The sequence below is a fragment of the Nelusetta ayraudi genome, unplaced genomic scaffold, assembly GCF_046127955.1.
Source record: "Nelusetta ayraudi isolate G7.1 ecotype Tasmania unplaced genomic scaffold, CSIRO-AGI_Nayr_v1 ptg000042l, whole genome shotgun sequence".
NCBI classification, from domain to species: Eukaryota; Metazoa; Chordata; class Actinopteri; order Tetraodontiformes; family Monacanthidae; genus Nelusetta; species Nelusetta ayraudi.
In genome coordinates this window covers 9976472-9999806 of record NW_027466092.1, presented here as the reverse complement: position 1 = coordinate 9999806, position 23335 = coordinate 9976472, and the positions used below count along the sequence as shown (strand labels likewise).

At 43.1% G+C, this 23335-nt stretch overlaps 1 protein-coding gene across 2 annotated transcripts in view; it reads left to right on the top strand.

Moving 5' to 3' along the window:
• Window positions 1–22923, top strand: part of dachb (dachshund b) — a 71801-nt gene extending 48878 nt beyond the window's left edge. The window contains exons 3-12 of one of the 2 annotated variants that reach the window (XM_076034191.1): window positions 4223–4333; window positions 7613–7837; window positions 10374–10543; window positions 10947–11058; window positions 11458–11532; window positions 13627–13727; window positions 13867–14014; window positions 14133–14303; window positions 15249–15314; window positions 21172–22923. In XM_076034191.1, the coding sequence (XP_075890306.1) occupies window positions 4223–4333; window positions 7613–7837; window positions 10374–10543; window positions 10947–11058; window positions 11458–11532; window positions 13627–13727; window positions 13867–14014; window positions 14133–14303; window positions 15249–15314; window positions 21172–21209 (1217 nt within the window). In that variant the 3' untranslated portion in view covers window positions 21210–22923. Of the gene's footprint in view, window positions 1–4222; window positions 4334–7612; window positions 7838–10373; window positions 10544–10946; window positions 11059–11454; window positions 11533–13626; window positions 13728–13866; window positions 14015–14132; window positions 14304–15248; window positions 15315–21171 lie in introns of both variants that reach the window. The other variant, XM_076034190.1, reaches the window with a different exon arrangement.
• The last annotated feature ends 412 nt before the right edge of the window (window positions 22924–23335 follow it).

Genomic DNA, 23335 nt, shown 5'->3' with positions numbered 1-23335 from the left:
GCTAAATCTGATAATTAAATCCCTCAGGGATGTTTGAGGTAAGGGCCACAAAGTATTGTGCAAACAGTTTTATTTTAGTTACCAAAAGCTTAGATTTTTTTTATGTGGTCCAAAGCTCTGGTTGTTCCGCCATTTGGTGTTTTCCAAAAACGTTGCGCATTCACTGACTTTGACTTCAGCCCTACTGATAAAAGTGGATTGAAGTCACGATCCTGAGCACTGAGGGGGGGGGGGGGTATTCCTCTTGATTCCTGATGCGTGGATCTCCCTGGCCGTGTTTGTCATGTTACGCTGATGACTCACTTCTCTCTGTCCGAATCCTGTTTGTCTTTACTTCCTCTTGCCGCTACCTCCTTCCCGTGTTCCCCACCTCAACTTTCTCTCCCGCGTCCTTTGGAAAGCATTAGGATGCACGTGAAGGAAAAAGATGGGTAAACATCGCAAGGATGGACATTCCACAAGGGAGCACTCCTCCCCTCCCCCTCTCTCCTTCCCCCTCTCTCTCTCTCTCTCTCTCTCTCTCTCTCTCTCTCCCCCTCTCTCTCTCTCACACACACACACACACACACACACACACACACACACACACACACAAACACACAGTGGAACATATTTATTCCCTCTCACACACTGATTCCATATAATGCGCATGTCTTTGAAGCAGTCCGTCAATCAATCACACACTAATTCCCAAGGTTCCTTGGTCGCCATTAGCGACGAGGTCGATGCTCAGTAACCGTGGACACAGCGGACAGCCATCGATCTGAGTGTGTGTGTGTGTGTGTGTGCGTGCGTGCGTGTGTGTTTGATAGTCATGATGGAGAAGAGTATTGTAGCTCTGCCCCAGCTATTGATTGTCTTCTGGTTGCATTGAGGCGGAGCGGGCATTCTGACTCTGTGTCCGAGTGCGCGTGTGTGCTTGAGTGCATGAATAAGTGTGCTCACCTGTGTGTGTGTGTGTGTGTGTGTGTGTGTGTGTGTGTGTGTGTGTGTGTGTGTGTGTGTGTGTGTGTGTGTGTGTGTGTGTGTGTGTGTGTGTGTGAGTGAGAGAGAGTGAATGCGCGCGTGCTTGTGCAGCATCTGACGATGCATCTTGGTGTGTCAAGGTGTTCCAGAGTAATCAATGTGACTACGTTTTCAATTTTTATTCCTTCATTTTTTTCCTTATTCTTTTTTCCCTCTTCACCTGCAGGTCGTATCCGTCTCCTATGCAAAACTGCACACGCTCGCAATAAAAACTACAGGAGTCCGAAAATTTGGTCAGCATTTTGTTTGAAACAAGATTTGTTGTCGTGAATTGAACTTTTATAGCCGTGAATTTTCACTTCAATTCTTCAATTCTCTGTTCAATAACCTCTACGGCATCTCAAGGTCCGGCTACATCTGTTGATGTTGATAGAATCGGAATCAGAATCAGAATCAGAAACACGTTTATTGCCAAGTAGGTTTATCACTTACAAGGAATTTGTTGTGGTGTGGTTGGTACTTTAGAGGACAGCAGAACAACAAAAAGAGGGCAGTAACTATACTAAAAAAATATTTAAAAATATACAGAAGGAATTCAGCTATATGGTTACTCTAAACTGAGACAAGTTTGTCGAACCCTCAACTACAAACATCTCCTCTTACATCTCCTTGCTTTGGTGTCCTGCTCTGCTTCATACTGCTTTTTCTAATACTGCAACTACTCTGTTTATTCTATTTCATATCAGATCTAACGTGCATATTTGCCTTTAATCCTTCCCCTCTTTTGTCACTCTGCCTTTTCAAAAACTTTCCACCATTTCCAGACCGATGTATCTCTCTGTACTCTTACCTCTGCTTTTATTCTCTTCAAGTCACACCCACTCGACTACTACACTGCTGTTCTGGCGGTTGCCCTCAGTGTTTAACCTTTCATGTAATATCAGTGAGGAAGTAAAACTTTCAGGTTAAAGGCAGTTTGCCTTCAAGCTGCTATTTTCTTCAACATATTTAGTTGAAGACTATAGACAAGACTGCTGACTTGATAATATGAAAATATATGAAAAATATGAGAAACAGGCTCCCTTGAAAAGGTCTTGGTCACCTTTTCTAAACACTGTGAGAAGCATGCAGTAGGAAATATTGTATTCCCACTTTAGAAACAAATTGACCAGCGTATGGCTTATATCAAACATTCCTAATAACTCTTTTTACATTTCTTGCTGGCGTGGAGTCTAATGAATAATCATTATGTAAATGTGGAATGTATTTATTATTATTATTTTGGTCAGGACGATGATGTTGAGTACTTTTATGCTATATTGACTTTTATTCATTTATTTATTTTTTTAGGAAATTCAAGTCAAGTTAGGTCAAGTGTCAACATGTATGTTGTGACTGTGCTGCCAGCAGCAGCTTTGTGGTCCACTTTGCATTTTTTTTGGCCTCCTTTCCTCCATCATGCTTCTCCATTTCTTTGCTCCTCCTCTTCTCCCAGCAGGACAGCAGACAATACGTCTGGTCACTCTGCCTCGGGCTTTTGGACTGCAGCTCCGTCCCTTTTCTTTTCTTTTCTTCAGCTTTTCTTCAGCTTTTCTTACAACAGTCTTTGTGAAACGCTGTGAAATTAACCGACGTATTACAAAAAACACTCAGAATGGATTTGTTCGTAAATTGGGATCAATTGGCCAGGTTTAATTTTAATTCAAATCAGTTACGTTTTGTGGGGGGGTCGGGGTCCTGATAAGGGGAACGTTAAGTGGATTGTAACTACTACTAGTCTTTGTACTATTTGTATTAATATTCACTAACATGAAGCCAAAAAAATTACTGAACTCTTATGGACTTTTATGAATATAATAATGAGTATTCTTTGCACTTTATTTTATCAAATATATTTTATTTAATCTTTAAATATCAGATTGTTCTCATGAATTATTTTAAGTATTTTTTACAAATGAAAAAAAAAATGACAATAATTAAAAACACCAAACCCGCCATTGGCATTGCTCTGTATATTGACCTGTTTTCCAAATATCAGTGCGGATCACTGATAATCCAATATCAGTTAATCACTCATCCTAAAATAAAGATTTACCGCGCAACAAAAAAAAGTTACTAATTTTGTTTTTATAAGTTTAATCTTCCACTTTATGACACGTAGTCAAAAAAGCGGAACAGCACTCTTTATTCCTCTCTTCCATTCCTGCCACTCATCCATCCCGCCATCAGCTTTTAAATTAAATTTCCAACAACAGTCCCCCTCCTCCCCTCCTCCTCCTTCCCTCCTCCCCCACCACCTCCTTCTATCTTGTTTTCTTTATAGCTCGCAGACAACTGTACTGTGTGTGTAATGGACATTCCTCCAGAGCTGTCAACCGTGACCGGGCCAAAACCAACTGGACGCCCTCCCCCCTCACCTCCACACACACACACACACACACACACACACACACACACACACACTTATACATGAAAGCAAACTCTACAAACTCAGCATGACGCAAAAGCTTACATGTACTAGCAAAACAAAACATGAACACACATACCCACGCACAGACACATCACACTCACACTCACACACACACACACACACACACACACACACACACACACACACACACACACACACACACACACACACACACACACAGAGGGTCATTGCTCTCACTCTGCTGGTTGTTGTGTATAGAAGTCAGTTCCAGGTCAATGCACAGAGCCAGGGATCTTAGGCCCTACAAAGGAGTGTGTGCGCGTGCGAGCCACATAGTAGGGGTTGTGTTCCCTGAGTCTGTGTGTGTGTGTGTGTGTGAGTCCGTTTTGTTTTTCTGCATCTGTGCATCAGTGAATATACATCAGCCCGAAGGCGTCCGAAACGACTCTCACACCCTGAGACACTTGAACAAAACACTCGCACTCAAATGACATTTTGACTGTGACAGCCTTGTTTGTGGAGTCAGTATCTGTGTCACAGCTAATAGCAAAGCATCATGGGTAAAGGCAGGCGGCACCACACCTGAGAAGCAAAAAGGTGCGGATAAAAAAACAGATTAACAAAAAAAATCAAGAAAAGTTTAGTCATTAGAAAATAATTGATTTTAGGTCCCTGTGAGGATAACGACAAAGTCTATGATGTCTACAAAGTCTTCTCACTGTGTGTGTGTGTGTGTGTGTGTGTGTGTGTGTGTGTGTGTGTGTGTGTGTGTGTGTGTGTGTGTGTGTGTGTGTGTGTGTGTGTGTGTGTTTGTGTGTGTAACAGGCCTGACAGCAGCAGCCATGGCTGAGCTTCAGAAGCTGCAGAAGATGAAGATGATGATGAGCCTCCAGAATGGCAACGAGTCAGACAACGATGACATGCACTCAAATACAGGTACAGCAACACACACACACACACACACACCCACACACACACCCACACACACCCACCCACACACACCCACACACACACTGAGTGAACTATTACTTTAACTTTTATGGCAAGTTTAAGAAACATTAACAACAAATGCAGAAAATTTCCTGCCAGCTTTCTACACCAGTCATACCCACGCACAGACACATCACACACACACATACACACACACACACACACACACACACACACACACACGCACACACACACACACACACACTGAGTTGCATCATTCATTCAGTCATATGTATACTAATGCAGTGCTCATGGTAACCACAACTGAACGATTTCAATGTCGTTGATTGAGTTTCGGACTTCACGGCCTCAAAGATTCTCAGGTGAGGAGATAACATGTAGAAATGTGAGAAGGGGAAAGAAGAAGAAGAAGAAAGAAGAAAATGAGAGCCAAAAATATTGATTTTCTTTTGCAATTAGCAGCTGAATGCTAGAATACTGAATTCCAAAAACAGCTTTTCTATTATTGAAGCAATCAATCGATTGAAAAAAAAAAAAATCCTTTATTAATGTAACCCAGAGGAAAACTGACAAAATGGAGCTTATTCATTTAATTTTCCAAAAACATGAAATTCGTCATCTTGTTGGGTTGAATAAAACGAGAAAAAGTGTCTAACTTTGAATCAGAGTTTTCATTGTGATTGAAATACAGACCAAATACAGACTGATGTGTAACTTGTCCGGCTCCGGCTTTTAACATAATATCAAAATATGATTTGAAGAATGGAATTCGTAAACAACACACCAAATAGCAATTTTTTAATTGAATTTTATTAAGGACAGTTCAGTAGGATGTATGAATGTACAAATGCTGAAAGGAACCTACATAACCTGACACACCCACTTATACAAACACACCTACTTACTTTCCAGGCCCACTCCATCTCTGCTGTGTTTGCTTCCCTGAATTATTAAAAAGACAGAAAACAAAAAGCAGAGAGAAAAGAAAAGAGAGAGCATGCGATCCCTCCTTGTTTCTATTTTCCTTTCTCCTCCTCCATCTCTTCCTTTTCTTCAGCTGACCTGGCAAATGGGCTGATAGAGTTACTCTATTCTCCTGTTTTATTCTCCTCCGTCCTGTCGTTTTTTATTTATTCCCCCTGCGCTCCTCTCCTCCTTCCTCCTCCTTTTATTTCATTTGCAGTGTTTTTCAGTCGTAAAGCCGTCTTTTTGTCATCTGACCTTATTTCCTTTTGAGCAGTCACCTACACCGGCCTGGGAAACGTCGTTGGACAATAGGGCAGAGTGTGTGAATGAAAAAGAAAAAGAGAGGCAGGCAGATATGAGGAGGGGGGGGGGAGTGTATCGTGATAATAAGAGGCAGGGAGATTTGGCCACAGAGAATGCAGGTGGAGAAAAGAGGGATTTTTGATTGCGAATGGGTGAAAGTTGATCACGAGGCAAGTGAGACGTGCTGCTGTCCCTTTGTGGAAGTGAGGAAAAACAGATTGGAGTCCAGGGGGAATGAGAGGAGTGGCAGAATGAAAAATATACTGCAAATACTGCAAAATGCAGTACTTGACGTATCGATGGTGCTTGACTGCTGAACTTGTATTCATCATGTTGGTTTGATGGGAGAAGAGACTTGGGACCCTGAGACTGAGGTGCCATATCATGCAGAATTCACTTCATGTTTTCGAACATTAAATTTGTTTCTATCTTGTGCTCCACCTGATGGACTTGCCAGGAACTGCTTCTTTTTCCCTAGTTCCACTTCTCAGAAAGTGTGTGCTAAACACGCCTCGAGGAAATCAGCCCTTTGTGAACAGCAACAACACAGATACCTTGTGGAAACCCCTTTCAACTACCTCTGTGTTGGCCTCACAGCCATCTTTTCTGTTTTGCCCTTCAAGCGGCGGGACAACAATGCTTCTATTTCAGCAGGAGGCTAAAAAGTCAGACTATAAACAGGGGCCTAAGCATGACATCGTCTGCTTCCGGTATCAGTTTGTCTGCAAAAAGTTTGGGTGGAGAAAAAGTGTGACAATTGCAAAACAAAAAAAAAGAAAGGGGGAAAAGAAAGTGGCAGAGGAGAGGAAGGATGGAGAGAAGGAGAGGACAAGGCCAAAGGAAAATGAGGTGTGTGTGTGTGTGTGTGTGTGTGTGTGTGCGTGTGTGACAGAAAGAGAGAGATAGAGGGAGAGAGAGAAAGAGAGAGAGAGAACATCTGCCCATCTGTTTATACTTCTTTTCTTCCCTGGTGTAAATGGCAGAAGGGATGAGGCCCAGCTGTCATCTACACACACACACACACACACACACACACACACACACACACACACACACACACACACACACACAGGCACACACACACACACACACACACACACACAGGCACACACACACACACACACAGGCACACGCACACGGCGGAGGGAATTCAGTGGGCAATAATAGAGAGAGACGGTTGCTAATTCAAACTAATGGAGGGAGATGAAGATGGATGAGAGAGGGAACAGGGGAGTAGGGAGGGAAATATGGAGGGTGAGAGAGGGTGGAGGGATGGAAGGGGTGGGAGGGCTGTGCGATGAAGGTGTAAATAAAAAAAAGGAAAAGTGATTAACACCGGATATTTTTCACCCATTATTGTGCTTTTATTTTTTATTGAGTTCTAATTCTTAAAAACAAATACATTTTGTCTGTTTTACTGTTTTCAACGACACGGTGGATCCTTGTTTATGGATGTTAATGAACAGATCCATTTGTGTTAAGTTTCTAACACCTTTTATCAATTGCTGCTCAACATAGTAAATGTAATGCTTCTATATAATTTGCATTGAGGCGTTTTTTGGTATTTTTTTTAAATGCTGAAAAAATAAAATATAAAAGGAAGTGTTAAGCCTTTGCAGGTACGTATTGATTTAAAGAGGGGATTCCCCCCAAAAAAAGTTTGCAGAGAGAAAACCTTCAAAGATCACTAAAATTACACATTGAAAATACTGAAAATAAAATAGTTTCATATTTAATAATCAGTCTCGGGCTTGCTTTTAAAAACCTAAGTGAAGTGCTAGCGACATTTAGATTCCAAAATTTAATTTATACAAAGTCGTCATTCCATTGTCATTTTTAAGACAAGTAAAAAAAAAAAAAAGCCTGTAATATCCAACCAGGATCAGGATTAGCAAAATCTCCAAACATGAACATTCTGGTTTGTCCTTTTTTTTGCCCTCAAAATAAAACAACATACAGAACATATCTCTTGTGTGTGTGCGCGTCTGTATTCAGGTGGCAGTGAGTGTTCCTGGGATAAGGAGCGTCTGACCAGTCCCCCTGCCGGAGCCCACAGCGGGGGTCCAGGAGGTGCTGTGGGAGCACTGGGAGGAGCAGTGGCCGGAGGAGGAGGTGGTGGGGGTGCAGGAGGAGGAGGAGGTGCAGGGAGAGGACCCCCCATCGCAGCTGTCAATCAGCAGCAGCTACAGCAGCAGCAGCAGCAGCAGCTACTGGCCAACAGTGAGTGCACACGCTCGTGTGTAATGATAGATATCTGCTAACACGCTACACACTTAGATGAAATTGCCGACACGCACACAAGCACTGCGTGTGTGTGTGCATGTGTGTGCACGTGTGCGTGCGTGTTTAAAGCAGTGGCACTATTTGTTAATGTACACCATTTAATCTGTTTCCATCTCCTGTATTAACACTCTGCCGGGATTAATCAGCACACACTCTACTAAATGACTCAATTTATCAATATCACACACACACACGCTCACACAGGCAAACAAACAGACGCAAATTCAAACAGCTTCTTTTTTTTTTTTTTTTTTTCTTATTGCAGAAGCACCCAGCAGCCGGAGGTGACAAACACTCACATTGATTATTCTCTCACTTCAGTCGTCACAACACCAGCAATCAGTGTTATTGTTTCATTGGAATGAAAGCTGATGCTTCTGCTTCTGCTTCTGCTCGTGTGTGTGTGTGTGTGTGTCACAGCTGAGGCAACCCATCTGAGGAGTTTACATCTTTGTGGGTTGCAAAATGGGGTCTATTTTGAGGTCAGGGAGGGATCCAGGCTCAGAGGTCAAGGTCACGCTTTTTAGGAGGTTCGGAGTCAAGAATGAATTTGAAGCTAATGGAACGTCCTGCCAAATGGAGTGTTATTGTCGTGTGATTATTGCGGGTGTGCATCTGCGCCGGGATGGAGGGAGGGGAAAGAAAGGTGGAGGAAAATAATATAATGAAAGGAGTATGACAATTAAAAGATGGAGAAGAGGAGAAAAATGGGCCTGGCGGAGAGCAGGAATGAAGCTCTGTTCACGCCTTGCTGCCTGCTGCCTCGGTTCCCTCCAACTGGGAGCTGCGGACTCATTGACTCATTTCATTTCTTTAGATGGTTCTATCAGAATAATAATAACGTGTTTCATTCATTGTGAAGCCATTTTCACAAAATGCTGTTCAGTTACGTATCAGATAAGTAGGTGGGGAAAAAAGGCCACTCCTTCACAATGCCATATCTTCAGCACAATTGTAGTATGGAGAACAAGCAAACAAACAAGATGAATAATGGAAATGGCGAAAATGGTAGAAATGTCAGAATGAGTCATCACAAATCAAAATCAAAATAAATCCGTAAACAAAAAAATGAACAAAAGTCTGTCAAGTGTGACTGCTTATTATTTTTAGAATAATACCCACTGGTATTCGCACCAGTGACCCACAGATCCAGAGTTCTCTCGCCAGCAGCCTGAGACTGGTCGAGACTGGTGAAGCGGACCAGGCTCTCAGCTCACCAGCAGGGCAAAAGTCTCCTGCCTTTGGGAGCAAAACCTCTACAGCTCAAACGAAGAATTGTAAGGGGGTTCTAAATAAACAGACGGACCCGGGGCGGAGAAGTGAGGTCAGGAGAAAGAGGCGAAAAAGGGAAAGAATGAAAAACTGACCCCATCTTTCTTCTGCTTTATCACCCTTTGACTCATTGACCTCCATATTTTCTCTGCCCCCCTCCCCCCTCTGCTTTGTCAGCTTTTATTAGCGAGACGTTTGACACTCAGATGACACCTCTCCCTCTCTCTTTCCTCAAGGTTAAGTTCAACACGAGTTCACAGACACAATGCCAGCACCCCACCCACCCACCAACCCCTCCACCACCACCACCCCACTCATCCTCACTCATCCTCACTCGATATCAATACTTCCTGTCAGAAGGTGTTGGCTGCTTGTTAACATGCGTTACACATAACGGCGACGGCCTGCACAGCAGTGCTTTCATGATAGCAGACGAGTTTATGCAAATCCAGTTGATGGGCGCTTAGATGATCGATTGTCCATCAAGATTGACCACTTCAAGATTTAAAAAGAATTCGAAAGGCCGCAGAAGCTCCTGTTTTACCTTTTTGCACGCACACACACACACACACACACACACACACACACACACACACACACACACACACACACACTGCCAGTCAAAGGTACGTTGGATATTTTGACTGACATCTGAGTCCTGATGGAAGTGAGTGGGCTTCCATGTTAAGTGCTTCTACCTGTCAGTGGGACACATCCATCATTGCGATTCAGAAAAAGAATACATCACTATTTTTTTTTTAATGTCTTTATTCATCCTTTTTCTGCAACTGCTTCTCCTGCACTCTTGGTCGCAGGAGGTGCTGGAGCCAATCCCAGCTGAATGTGGTTTCAATCTGTTTTGCAAAATCCCATTTCATGTGATTTGTGACTGTTCAGACGACAAAAGAGGCATCGGGTTTCAATCTGGATAAGCTAAAAATCGGATCTCGGCTGGCAGTCTGAGTGCAGCTTTAGAGTTCCCGATCTGCCTCTCATGCATGTTTTAGACTGTTGGGGGAAGCTGGGGAACCCGGAGAGAACCCACGCAGACACAGGGAGAACATGCAAACTCAACTCCACTTCACAAACAAACAACCTTCTTGCTGTGAGGTGACAGCGCACTACCGTGTTGCCCCTTTTTGTCTTTATTTTTTCACATTTCAAGTTGAATCCCTTTGTCTCCCCTCCGCCTCCCGCTCAGGATTGGACCTGCCCTTCATGATGATGCCCCACCCGCTGCTGCCGATGGGGCTGCCTCCAGCCTCTGTAGCCATGGCGATGTCACAGATGAACCACCTCAACACCATCGCCAACATGGCTGCTGCCGCCCAGCAGATACACACTCATGTTCACCGGGCGCCTGTCATTAAGGTGACACTCTCGCCCAAAGTCGAGTGTTTACACAGACCAACACACTGAAAAAAACAGATAGTTCCCCTGAGTGCTTCCTATATTAAAAATACTTATTTTACTTTCCTATTAATGTTTCTTTTTAAAATTGCAATTCCTTTAGTGGACTGAGAACGAATGGTTTATTTATAGAAATTGGCTCTATTGCAGGCGCAATGAATGCCCAATCATTCTGACATGGTACAAATTGGTACAAATTGTGTATGGTACAAAATTATTATTATTTTTTTTTTAAAGTTCACATCAATCAGTGTTAGCATGACCGAAAGAAAAATCACACAATGAAAATGCATGATCTATCTGTCATCAAGATCAGCACTAATAAACTTGAAATTTCCTCTTCCCATTCATTGTCCTTTTCCAGGAGAGGGTGTGTGACAGTCCATCCCTCTCTCCCTCTGTCGATGAGGCCAACACTCCTCTGCAGTCACAGCCCAGCAGCTCGGCCTCCAGCTCGCCTGATAGATTAGGATTAGGTACAAACACACACACACACACACACACACACACACACACACACACACACACACACGCGCGCGCGCACACACACACGCACACACACACAAAAGATGTGATGACCATGAAAAAGCTGCGGCGCAAGAATTAGTCAGAGATCCCCTTTTCAGGGGAGTTCACGTTGCTTCTCTCACAATAATGTGTCTCCATCCGTCACTGATCTTGGTGGAAAACAAAAAAAGTTCATCTTTCACTTCTTTGGCGTGCTAACGTAGGAAGCTGCAAAAAAAAGGCAACTTTGATATCACAAATGTGTGTTCTGACGGCAAGTACAGCCAGATAAGCGAATAAGGAAAACCCTATAAATAAGCCAGTTTGTGGAAGATAGATACAAACTTGGTGTCCCTGCTTCCCTGCAGGCCTGGGCTCTGCTGATCCAGATGTTACACTGCCCAGCCCCGCTGCACCTATCAAGAAAATAACAAAGGACAAAGGTCAGACCACACACACACACACACACACATACGCAACATATGTCCACACACAAACAGGGATTCTCCTAAATGCACATAAACACTTGTGCTTGTGAACAGCAGAAGTAAGTGACGCTCATAAATGGGGATAATCTATCATCCAGCTTAATCTAAACCTTTACCCATTTAGTTTGGACAACTGACAAATTGGTTCTCACTTAGGAGGGCCTTGGTTGTGTACTGTATTTACACACACACACACACACACACGCAGATTGAAACACTCTGGGAGACAAACGCACAGACACACAAACAGAGAAACAGAAGCGTCAGGATGTTCGGCCCCCTCCCCTATTGATCACCTGTCTCAGAGCCATCAATCAGACGAATGAAGGAGGGTGAGATAGATGGAGAGAGGGCGGCTAAGTGAAGGAGGCACGGTTAAAAGGGGTCAGAGGGTCACACACTAAAAGCATGTGGGGCCTCTCCTCCCTCCATCACTCTGTATATTTTCCATTCTTGCAACACATTTGGTTTTCAACTAATCCTCTCCACCTCGTCCCGTTGGTTTTCCACTCCATTCGTACTCCCGTGGCTCCAGCGCGGACAGCAGCGAGAGCAGGGGAGGGGAGAATTTCTTTCAAATCAATAGGGGCCACAAAGAAAAGCTGTCGCTGCTACTCAGAGGAGCTCGATCTTAAAAGAATAAAGAGGATATTCCAGGTTCTCTGACCGGGATAGTCCGAATGCCACTGACCTCCTCTTGAATTGGAGGTGGGGCGATCATTCATGTCGGGGTGTTTCTGCCTCAACCACTTTCTGTAGCAAGAGCACTAAGTGAATGCGATGAAGGTGTTGTGTTTTCATGTGTGCTCGTTGCTCTATTAAATTGTACCAATATTTTTAGATACCAGAAATGCCCAAGACTGACCAAATTTTTACTCTAATGTTTGGAAATATTACTAATGGCGCTTTAGCTTTATTACCAATGACTATGGAGCAGATCCACCGAGCGATTGTCTGGGTTTTGCGGCAGAAAACCTGCACCAATTAGGTAAAAAAAAAAACCTGCGTCCCATCCACTGACCTTACAAAAAATGCGGAAAACGAGGCCCAGTTAGCAACAGTGCTGCGTGTCTATTTTTTTTCTGGATCTGGCCCTATGTGTTTTAAATGTTTGAGGTTTGATTTGAAAGTTATTTTCAAACTTGACTGAAGAGTTTCTCTTTCTTTTTTTTTGAAAAAAGAAAAAAAGTTGGCTGTTATGGAAAACGTGAAGGGCAGGGATTCATGAACAGACTTAGAAGTAGGAGGGAAAATGGAAGTATAGAAGTAAGAAGCATGGAAAGATGAAGATGAGGCAAATAAGTATAGAAAGGTAGAGTAGCAGGATCGAGACTCTGTGTGTGCGTGTGTGTGTGTGTGTGTGCGCGCACGCACGCCTCTGTGTGCGCTCGTTTGTGCGTCCGTGTGTGTTAGTGTGCATCTTAATCAGTGTTAATTTCACAGCAGAGTTAACCCAGTTGTCAGTGTGTTAGGCATTAATGGCTGATCAGACACTGTGACGCAACGCAATGAACGCGCACAAACACACACTCGCACAAAATCAAGGATGTCTTTAATCCTTGCCAATTAGTACCCCACATGATCGTCTGAATACTAACAGCCTTAACCTGTGTGTATGTGTGTGTAATTGATTTCTCCGAAGCTGCTTCGTTGCCTTTTATACCTTCGTAAACATCAACATTTCATAAACTCCAGGCTCATCACAACATTGCTGATAGGGGGGCACACACACACACACACACACACACACACACACACACACACACACAATTCACTACTTATAAGACCAGGCATGAAGATGATGGCATAGCCTAAAGTAAATATGGGTAAAGAGAAAATCTCTTGGCAATTTAACTTCTTCTCTACTTTGATAGTTGTAGAAGAAGAAAAGTTGAAGAAGAAAATTTTGATCATATATATAATACTGATATACACAAATGAAAAAAAAACAACGAAACAGCATGCTAATCCTAAGCGTTAGTTCACTGCTATGAGGACGAAGGTGCTGGTGGCATTTTGTAAGTTAATATTGTATGTTTTGCTCTCCAGAGGATTCTCCTTTGGGACAAGCCCTGCCCCCAGGCTTCCCTGCTCCATTCCTGTTTGCTGATGGCCTGTCTTCAGTGGAGACTCTGCTTACCAACATACAGGTAGGACCCAATACGTGCTGTCATAGATGAGAAAAAGCTGGTACGGCTTGGGGTTAGAATCAATTTCAGTGTGAAAGCAAAAGGGTTTTTCTTCCTTTCTTGTCTCTGACCACATTTTTACGCCCTTGTCTGATTCCAGGGCCTGCTGAAGGTGGCCGTGGAGAACGCCCGTGTGCAGGACAAACAGATCCAGGCCGAGAAGCGAGAGCTGAAGATGGAGCTCTACCGAGAAAGGGAAATGAGAGAGAGTCTGGAGCGACAGCTCACTTCCGAACTACAGAGCAGAGGTCTGACTCACATCCGCAGGCCTTTTAAAGTGCTCTCTTAAGCCGTCAGACAGGCGCAAAGCTTGTATTTTAAAACCATGTGGTCCTTATTCTGGCTCCTGGTCGACTGTTTCCTCAGCCTCCATCCAGAAGCGTCTGAAGAAGGAAAAGAAGGCCAAGAGGAAGCTGCAGGAGGCGCTGGAGTTTGAGTCAAAGAGGCGGGAGAGAGTGGAGGACGCCCTGAAGAACTCGTCCTCGTCCTCGCCTTCTCCTGAGCCGCTGCACGCTGCCAACAACAACATCATGAACGGTGGGAAAAAGGTTCATGTCTGCACTGCCATCATTTCGCCCCTCAGCCTTAAACATCCTGCGGACACCTTTTTTTTTTTTTTTAGCAGTTAACAGGAAAGTGAACTAACTGAAATTAGCAGAATGTTCAATCGCTTTTTACCACAAAGAGCTAATCAGTAGCTAAAGTAGCTCGTCATGACATGGCAATGCATTGGCTCAAAGACAGTCTGCATACAGTGTTTGCTACGTCGCAACTTGGTCAGGAAACACATCTCCATTTTCAGTCTGGAGAGTCAGTCACTCTTTTTGCATGAAAATCCTACCTATGAGCATAAAAATGATTTTGCAAACTACAAGTTTTCAGGTTTTGGCATTTCTATCACTGTCTCTTTAAATTGATCTTTTGAAAGCGGAGACACTTAAAGCAACGGAGTGTATTTCAAAATGTGACTGAGCGGCTGGGAAAAAAAGAAGAATTCAACAAAGTGCAAATCTGTAACAGGCTCATTTAATGTAAAATCATTTGAGGGGAGAAAAAAAATATGTCAAACTGCTATTTATTAATGACTTAATAATTTGTAGCTGCAGCAAAGTGATCTCACTTTGATCTTCTTCCCAGGTTGTTTTCATTTATTTAGAAAATCTGTGATTGCTGATGACTTACACAAGCTCTAACTATCACGAGTAATTTACCCCAAACAGCTCCCTTGACAAATTGAATTATCCTGAGAGCATTCATGTTTTTTTGTTTGTTTTTGAAACAATAAGGGAAATGCTTTTAGAATTCGGACCAAATAAAACAAAATACTTTCCAAAATGTAATTCTCCAGACAAATGGGTGCTTGCGGCTTTGCTTCCTTTGTAAATTCAGTTTGTTTTTGAGCTTCAAGGTGGCACTGGGTTTTTTTCTTTTTTTATTGGCTTACCCACTGAGACTGTGTCCTGTCTTTGTGTTTCATACCAGACGCTGCTGTAGCCGAGGATAAACCTGAACTTAATGGAAACCAGCAAGACAACGGCGCTGTACAAGGTACCTGAACGTGCACACGCAAACAAACAATAAAAAAATATCACAAAACACACACAGTCAGACACACACTCAGCATGCAGAGTCATGCTGATCATAGCCCACATGCCACAGATTAACAGGTATGAAAGTCTACACAAGTTGTGTTCAAAGACTTCAGATGCAAACACACACACACACACACACACACACACACACACACACACACACACGCGCGCGCACACACACACACACAGACACACACACATGGTGAGCATATGTGTGTGTTGGGGCCCCAGCTAGATTAGTGGAGACATTAGGCAGAGAGACATTGTGGCCTCTCTTTGATGTGCACCTTAGCAGACACACATGTGAACATGTGTTTGGAAATTTTTCATTGAGTTTATGTCAGCATGTATAATTTGTGTGTGACACTTTTTTTTGCATTTATAAGCCTCAACAATAGAATAATAAAAAAAATCATAATCAAAGCTTTACAAAGCTACAAAAATTCAAAATATATATTATATAGTATATTAACATTTCAAATATTTTGAAAACTAAAAAGCTTTTAGTATGGCCACTTTTTTTATTGCTTGTTTGTCTTTTGACAATAATAATAATTGATTAAGTTACACAAGTTTAAGTGACTGTTTTCATTTACTAATAAGAAGTAAACGTTTTTATTTACATGAAGAGTGGGTTCATTTGTGAGGAGCTGATGATGCTCCACCATGTAACTACAGTGGCTCAGTGTGGATCTGCTGGGGGTTTCCTGACATCACTGCGAGGTTTAGAGAGACGTGAGATCAACTGCGACCTTTCTGGAAGCGAGAAGAACATTTTTGTCTGAGGAGGAGGAAAGCGAGGGGCTCCTCAATCTCTCCACTCCCAAAATAATTGAAGCATGTGGCAACAGTCTCAAAGTCTGATGAAGAAAAACAAAACAGCGCTTGTTCGTGTCCCAGATATATAGAGCTCTCCAGTTACCAAATGACTGCTGTAAAGCACAGTCACTGGAGTCCAACCATAGGAGTCTCATTAGCAACAACAGGAAGTCTGGTTTGTAATCACTAGTAATGGTCAGCCGGGTGCAGTTGGTCAACTATTTGTGTTAGCCAATTAAATGACAGAAAACAACCCAAACAAGTCAAAGTATTTGATACTGTCAAGTGGCAGAACTGTTGTATAAAAGCAACATCACGTTCTTCATTCTCAGAATTAATGACAGGGCTCAGTTTAACAGCACTCCCATATTGCGGAATTCTGTTAACATAGTCTTGATCAGGAACGTTAAAATGATTGCTTGCCATCCGAGGCAGATGGAACAAACAAGGAATACACTGTGCTGCAAACATGCAGCCAAATGCTCAAATCAGTGTGAACCGGAAGAACAACAGAATTCCACTTCCCAGTGAAAACACAAGTGGAAGAGATTTCCTCTGAGCCTCGGGGTGAAAAGTCTCTCAACCTGTGTAACGCACCTGAGGGTGAAGACTCAGAAGTAGCTGTAGGTTAGAGTTATGGACCTGGCAATGCATTATGCCAATGAGGATCCTCACAAGTACAGTGCCCACGATTGTGTGTGTGTGTCTCTGCGCGCGCACTCGTGTGTTAGTATGCATGTGTTGTCGTCTTTCCACCAGCTGTGCTCAGTCCTCCCTGACATTGAAAACCTTCACTTGAAACTCTGCATGTGTATAAATGAATATCTACAGGCTCAGCGTGCGTGCGTGTGTGTGCGCGCGCGCGCGTGCATGCGTGCTCACGTGCGCTCTATATCTATGCTTGCCTGTGCATTGTAGTGTATGTGTGATCCACACTCTGGTGAGACAGGGAACTCTAATTAGCTCTCTCTCCTCTTTAGACCCCTTTTAGATCCCCTCTCTTCTGCAAGCCAAGCACTCCAACACACACACACGCGCGCGCACACACACACACACACACGCACACCTGATTTCATTAATGTTGATTGGCCCAGTAGGACCCCTTTGCTGCCCTGCTCACACTGACAAACACACACACACTCATCCCTACTGCCATAAAAGCATTTTGCACCTACGGTGGTTTACACACACACATGATCTCCCTCGCCTCCCTCACCTTCCACACTCTTAATTAACGAGTGTGGAGAAAACTGCTGAATACAAAGAAAGACATCGCATTACAATCAGAAAGAGAGGGATAGAGAGAACAGAGAGGCAGAAATGAGGAGCAGGGGAGAGAGCGAGGAACGAAGAGGGAGGGTTAAAAAGGTTTCTGTTGGTTGTTTAAGAACTAATTGGCTGTACAAAACAGTCAGGATCGCGGTGCGCGAGGATGGCGGAAGGAGAGAGGGCATAAGAGGGGAGTGAAGAAAGGTAGAAGAAGTGTAGGAGGGATTTGGGGGAAGAGGGAAGGAAGGAGGGGAGCAATGGAAGACAATCCAATCCATTAATAAATAAACATCAGCGGGCGGATGAGGAAGCAGGCAAATAAGTAGGACAAAAGGAGGATACAAGAGAAGATGTGCAAAACAGAACATGGAATAAAGGCAAGCAAAGGTCAAGTGAAACAAATGGACACGATGTAGGCAGGGAAATTGAATAGGGGATGAGCGGAAGAGGTGTAGAACAGAAAGGAGGGAAAGGGTACGGCTGTCTGGGAAGTAGAGCAAACCATGAGGAAAGAAGGTAGGAAGGCAGGAGAGAGCAGAGAGAGGGAGTAGGAAGTGAGGCAAAAGAGTGATGAGAGGGATACACAGAAATTGGGGTGAGCTCAGCAGGGGAGGAGAAACAAGAAGAAGAGAAGACCAGTATGGAAAAATGGTTGGGGAGAAGAGACTGTGTAATTAAGGGGTGAGGAAAGGATAGAGATGGAAAAGGTGTAAAAGAAGGAAGGAATAGGGAGCCGCAAGAGCAAGTGGACAGGGAAGGAGGAAGTAAAAAAAAAAGAAGAAAAAGGAGCGAGATGAGCAAAGGTGAAGACGGTGGATGTGGGGAGAAGTGTGGGAATGGGAGCGGGATTAGGAGATTCCTCAAGAGGAAGTTGAAGAATGTGACCCTGTTCCCAGACCTGGTGACATTTCCTGCACCCAGCTGATAGACTTCTAACGACGGCAGGTCAGCATCATTTTTAAACCAGGAAACACACAAACACAATCTGGAGGTGCGCTTTATAGTGACGGATAGCGATGGGAGAGGCGAGGAAGCAGGACTGCCAGGGAAACATTTTGACAGAAGAGAAGAGAAGAGAGGAGAAGAGGAAACACTGGGAAGGAAAATGATTCTCGTACAAATCTCTCATTAACAATAATGATAATAATATTAATAATAATAATAATAGAAGAATAGATTTTATTTCTATTCATTCATAAATCCTTTCAGTTTTGCAGATTTAAATTTTAGCTTGCAATTTTTGTAGAATCACAAAGTCACATTCCGTTGTGTGGCCATCATTATTATTTTAGGCCATGCAGATCTCAATTTAATGTAAAAAAAACAAATAAAAAAATAAGTAAATACATAAATAAAAGGACCCAATGAAAAATGAAACGGGAAACCTGGAAAGTTGGGGTAGGAAGAGTTCATAGGGAAGAATGGGTCGGGATGAAATATTATCAGATGAACAGGTAGAGGACAGGAGGGAGCAGAGGGGAGGAGGCGAGGAGGAAGGAGGATGCATGTAGAACAGAGGGATGAAAGAGGAGGAGAGGAGGGGGCTGGAGTGGATGGAGGAGTGATAAAAATAGGGAAGGGCAGGAGACGGGGGGGATGAAAAGGAGGGAAGGCAGGGAATACGAAGGAGGAAACCTCGGCGGAGCGCCAGATGAAAGAGAAAATTTAAGAAAGTTTTTTTAACCCCCCCAACACACACACACACACACACACACACACACACACACACACACACACACACACACACACCCTCCATCCCAACACAGAGACCTGTTTCAGATCTTAAAAAAGAGCGGGCTAGAGGACAAAATGAGAGGGTGCGGCGGTGACAAAGTGGAGGACAAAAAGTGGTGGAGGGCGAGAGGCAGAGGAGCGCGGGATGAGAGCGGAGGAGCGAGGAGGGAGGCCGGCTTTATGGTTGCTGTTATGCAGAAATGTAAACACTTTGCAACGTTCGCAGAAAACAATGACACCGCAGGGAGAGGAAGGTGCGCGCGCCTGTGTGTTTCTGTTGTCTGCAAAGTCCGCGTGCGTGCCTGCGTGCGTGCGTGCGGGAGCGCCAACAGCACCGCGGGGAGCGGAAGGAGAACGTCGGAGGTGAAATGAGAGGGAGAGAGGGAGAGAGGGAGAGAGAGAGCAGACCGCGGCAAAATTGGAGAAATGAGATTTCTATCATAAAACGGATGCTGCGTTTTGAAGGGGAGCAACACTTTGAGCTCGAGTGCTGCGGCCCCGTTTAATAATCATGATCTTGGCACAGAGTGCACGCACAACACGCGAGGTCGCATTCAAATCGCACGTCACTGGCAGGTCGGTTGGTGGAAGCAGGTGAAAAAAAATATATGCAGGGATGCTCAAATCAGCAACAACATTAAAACTAGGTGTTGTGATTCAAAGCGTTTGTTCGAATCCCGTCATGCCGCTCCAGTTTCGCAGCGAATGTGTTTTGGAGGTCAGTGTCTTTCCGTCGCAGGGTTTGTGTTGCAAAAAGCTCAAGGCTCTTTTGTTTTTCGACTGGTTTACTGCTTTTTATGTCCCCGTGTTGTCTCAAGCTGGTGGTAACAAGACGGAACATGTGGGACTCATTTAAAATAATGAGCAGCAACATTTCCACTACTGCTACCATGAGTCTGATCGCGCTTTAGCAGAACTTTGAGATCCCTAAAACATTCACCTTCCTGCTGAGAACGGCAAAACAACCGCAGCTTCTGCCCCGACAGATATCCATCAGTGTTTGCCAGGTTCCTTTCTTTGCCTTCACAACCAGCACCAATTGACAGTATTCCTACATTTGGTTGAGGGACTTCAGATCCCTACATTTTAAATTACGGTGGCATTTGATCTGCAGCTTTGTAACATTTTGTGGAAAATTAAAGCATATTTAAAAAAACAAAAAACAAATGTATATATAAAAATGCTTTTCTTTATACTTTAAATTAGTTACACGTCTCCTTGATGGCATTGTGTTTTAAGAGATTCAGTAATTGAAGGGAAATTATTATATTTGCATGAACTGAATACAATCAGTGCCCCGCAACCCCGAGTGCAGGAGGAAGTGGATATAGTAGATGGATGGATGAATATAATCGGTTAATGTTAACGTCAGTCCATGTTTTCAGAAGTCCCGCTTGATCTAATTCCGGCTGTCAGGTCGGATTGAAGTTCATGACCCAGAGTAGATCCACATTCAGGGAAGTTGTGGACAGGTAGAGGTGCAAAATGGCCACACATGGCACCACTCTTTATGTAAAATATAAAAGCTTCATATTAGTGTATACAAAGATATTTTTTGTTTTCATTTTCATTTAAGTGGATGATTTACAATGTTAAATGCTGGGCCTTTAAATCTCTTATTGGTTTGAAATCACGAGTCGTCAAATTAAAACTGTGGTTTTAATTTGACAAAGCGCGTTAAAAATAGTATATAATCGTCATCATCATAAATATTCTTATTCCTCTTATTATTATTATTATTATTATTATTATTATTATTATTATTACTATTATTACTATTATTAGATTATCATATTAACAAGATGTCGATTTTTTTATAATCTTGATTTTAGAAATTGAGTTTATGACATTTGTCATTTAAGCTGATTAATAACACACTTAATAACAGCAATACAAGGTTTACATATAATGGATGGAACTACTGTAGGGACTTTGAAAACTGTTTTTCATTGTCCAAACCTTTAAAAATTCTCTTTTCCATTTTTCCCCAGAATCCCGGGCATTCCTCAAGACTCCCATGATGTTCTAGACAGGACTCCGCCCCCAGGAAGCCACTCCCACTCCCTGCCACCTGCCCCTTGTCTCCTGCACAAAACTCCACCAGCCCCCCCTCCAGCAAGCTCCCCCGGCGGGACTCGATATTTACTACAAGAAAATTCAAAATGGTTTGAACTGTAAGACTTTTGGAAGCCACGCACCCTGATTTGGACTCACCAGGGTGGAGTTGTCTTGCAACTTCTTTATCCTCTTGCTTCTTTTGAGATGACCTACACTCCGTTTGTTCCTCCTTTTCCTCTCTCCGCACCAGGTCTGCTGTCACACCCGTTTTTATTTGAAAAGCCTGGAAAGTAACAAACGTAAAAACATCATTCCGAGGAAAAGTCGGAGGGGGAAAGAGAGGTTCCGCAAAGCAACAGCCGTTGGTCAGTTGGTGAACCAGCAGCAGTAGGAATAGCAGGGGTGGGGGGGGTGAAGATATACAACAAATACTCTGAACATGGAACAGAATGACAGTTTGGTCTTGTTACATACAAATGGACTGATCAAAACCCTAAATGTTAATTGCTTTGGAAACTAAAGGGTTTCAGACGAAGCCTATTTGCGTTAGACGTGACTTCGGTCAACCTTGACTGGCTGGCTGCCATCGAACTCTGATTGGATGGTAATCAGCTAATCGGAGGAGCTCAGGACCGAAGGAAGAGGGACTTAGGGAGAAAAAAATAAAATAAAAAATTACAGGAAAAGAGGAAAACTAAGGAAAACAACATTGGGGGCTATTTCTGTCTGCCATGTTTCATTCATTTTTGTTTTCCATACAAGGACTGAGAAAAAAAAATGCATGGGAAAATTTTTCTTGTGTTTTCCTTTGGCTTATTTTATCCTGAACACTCCTTATCTCTCCTTCCTCCTATTTTACTATTCCTCTTTTTGGAATCATCCCTCTCCTTCCTATAAATCACTTCCTCTTGCTCCTTCCCCTCCCTCGCTCCTACACACACTTTACTTTACCTCCTGTATCTTTAAGACGCTATTTCTCTGAATAATGTTGAATGCAGCTTTTCAATGTCTGAAGTATTTTCTATCATCATGATCTGTGAAACCAGTTTCTCAAATGATGTTAAAGTTGAAAAAAAAAAACAACAAGAACAACCCTTTTTTTTTTTATAACAACTGAGTGATTTTTAGACTCTATATTATATCCTAAAGGTACCTTGACTTCTCTCCATCATCTTTGGACCTTTTCACCTTTTGATCCCGCATTTGCATTAACAAGAAGTAGTGTAGATTCTGGAGCGTGTCGAAATGAAAAAAGAAAAAGAAAAAAGGGAGCACTTAATTGAGCTGCTTCAATTAAGTTTGATTTCTTTCTGGACTTTCTAGCTGATCCTTGAAAGCAGCCCGTGATGTGACAACATCCATTGTAGAAACGAAGCACTCCTCTGCTCTGCTCCGTCAAGAAGCGCTCGACTCCCCTTCCTTTCAGAGCTACTCCGAGTGCAGACTGTTGTGTTGCAGTTTTGTTTATTCCACTGAGTGTTTTTATTTGTTTATTACTATTTGAAATGTCTATGAAAGTTTTTGACGGGGTAGGGCGGGGGTTGTTGGGTTTAAAGAGGTATTACATTGTAGATAGCGACATTGAGCGTTTACCTGTTTTTGTTTTACGATTCCTCCTGATGATCCCTCAGTCTGTCACTGTTCTCTGGATTTGAACTGACTGCAAATATACAGTATTATAATGACTGCTGTCTCATGGTCTGCACACAAAAACACACACAAAGCCATTTGAGTGATCCTGTTCAAGCAGACTTGGCCTCAGAAATTGGACCATTCAAATTTGCAACAAAGCATTTCCTTTGTAGATAATTAAATATTTCGATTTTCAAGAACTATTTTTCTCCTGTCTGCAGATTCCATCTAATAACATACTATATTTCTATATAGAATTTCTATAACAGGGACACTTATACCTCTAGCTAAACATATATGTATATATAGACACACACACACACACACACACACACACACACACACACACACACACACACACACACACACACACACACAGTGGTTTGTAAGGGGGCCCATTCAAAGCGACCAAGATGTGGTCCTAGAGGGCACCCAGACCACCCAGTGAGGCTCACTGTCGAGTGA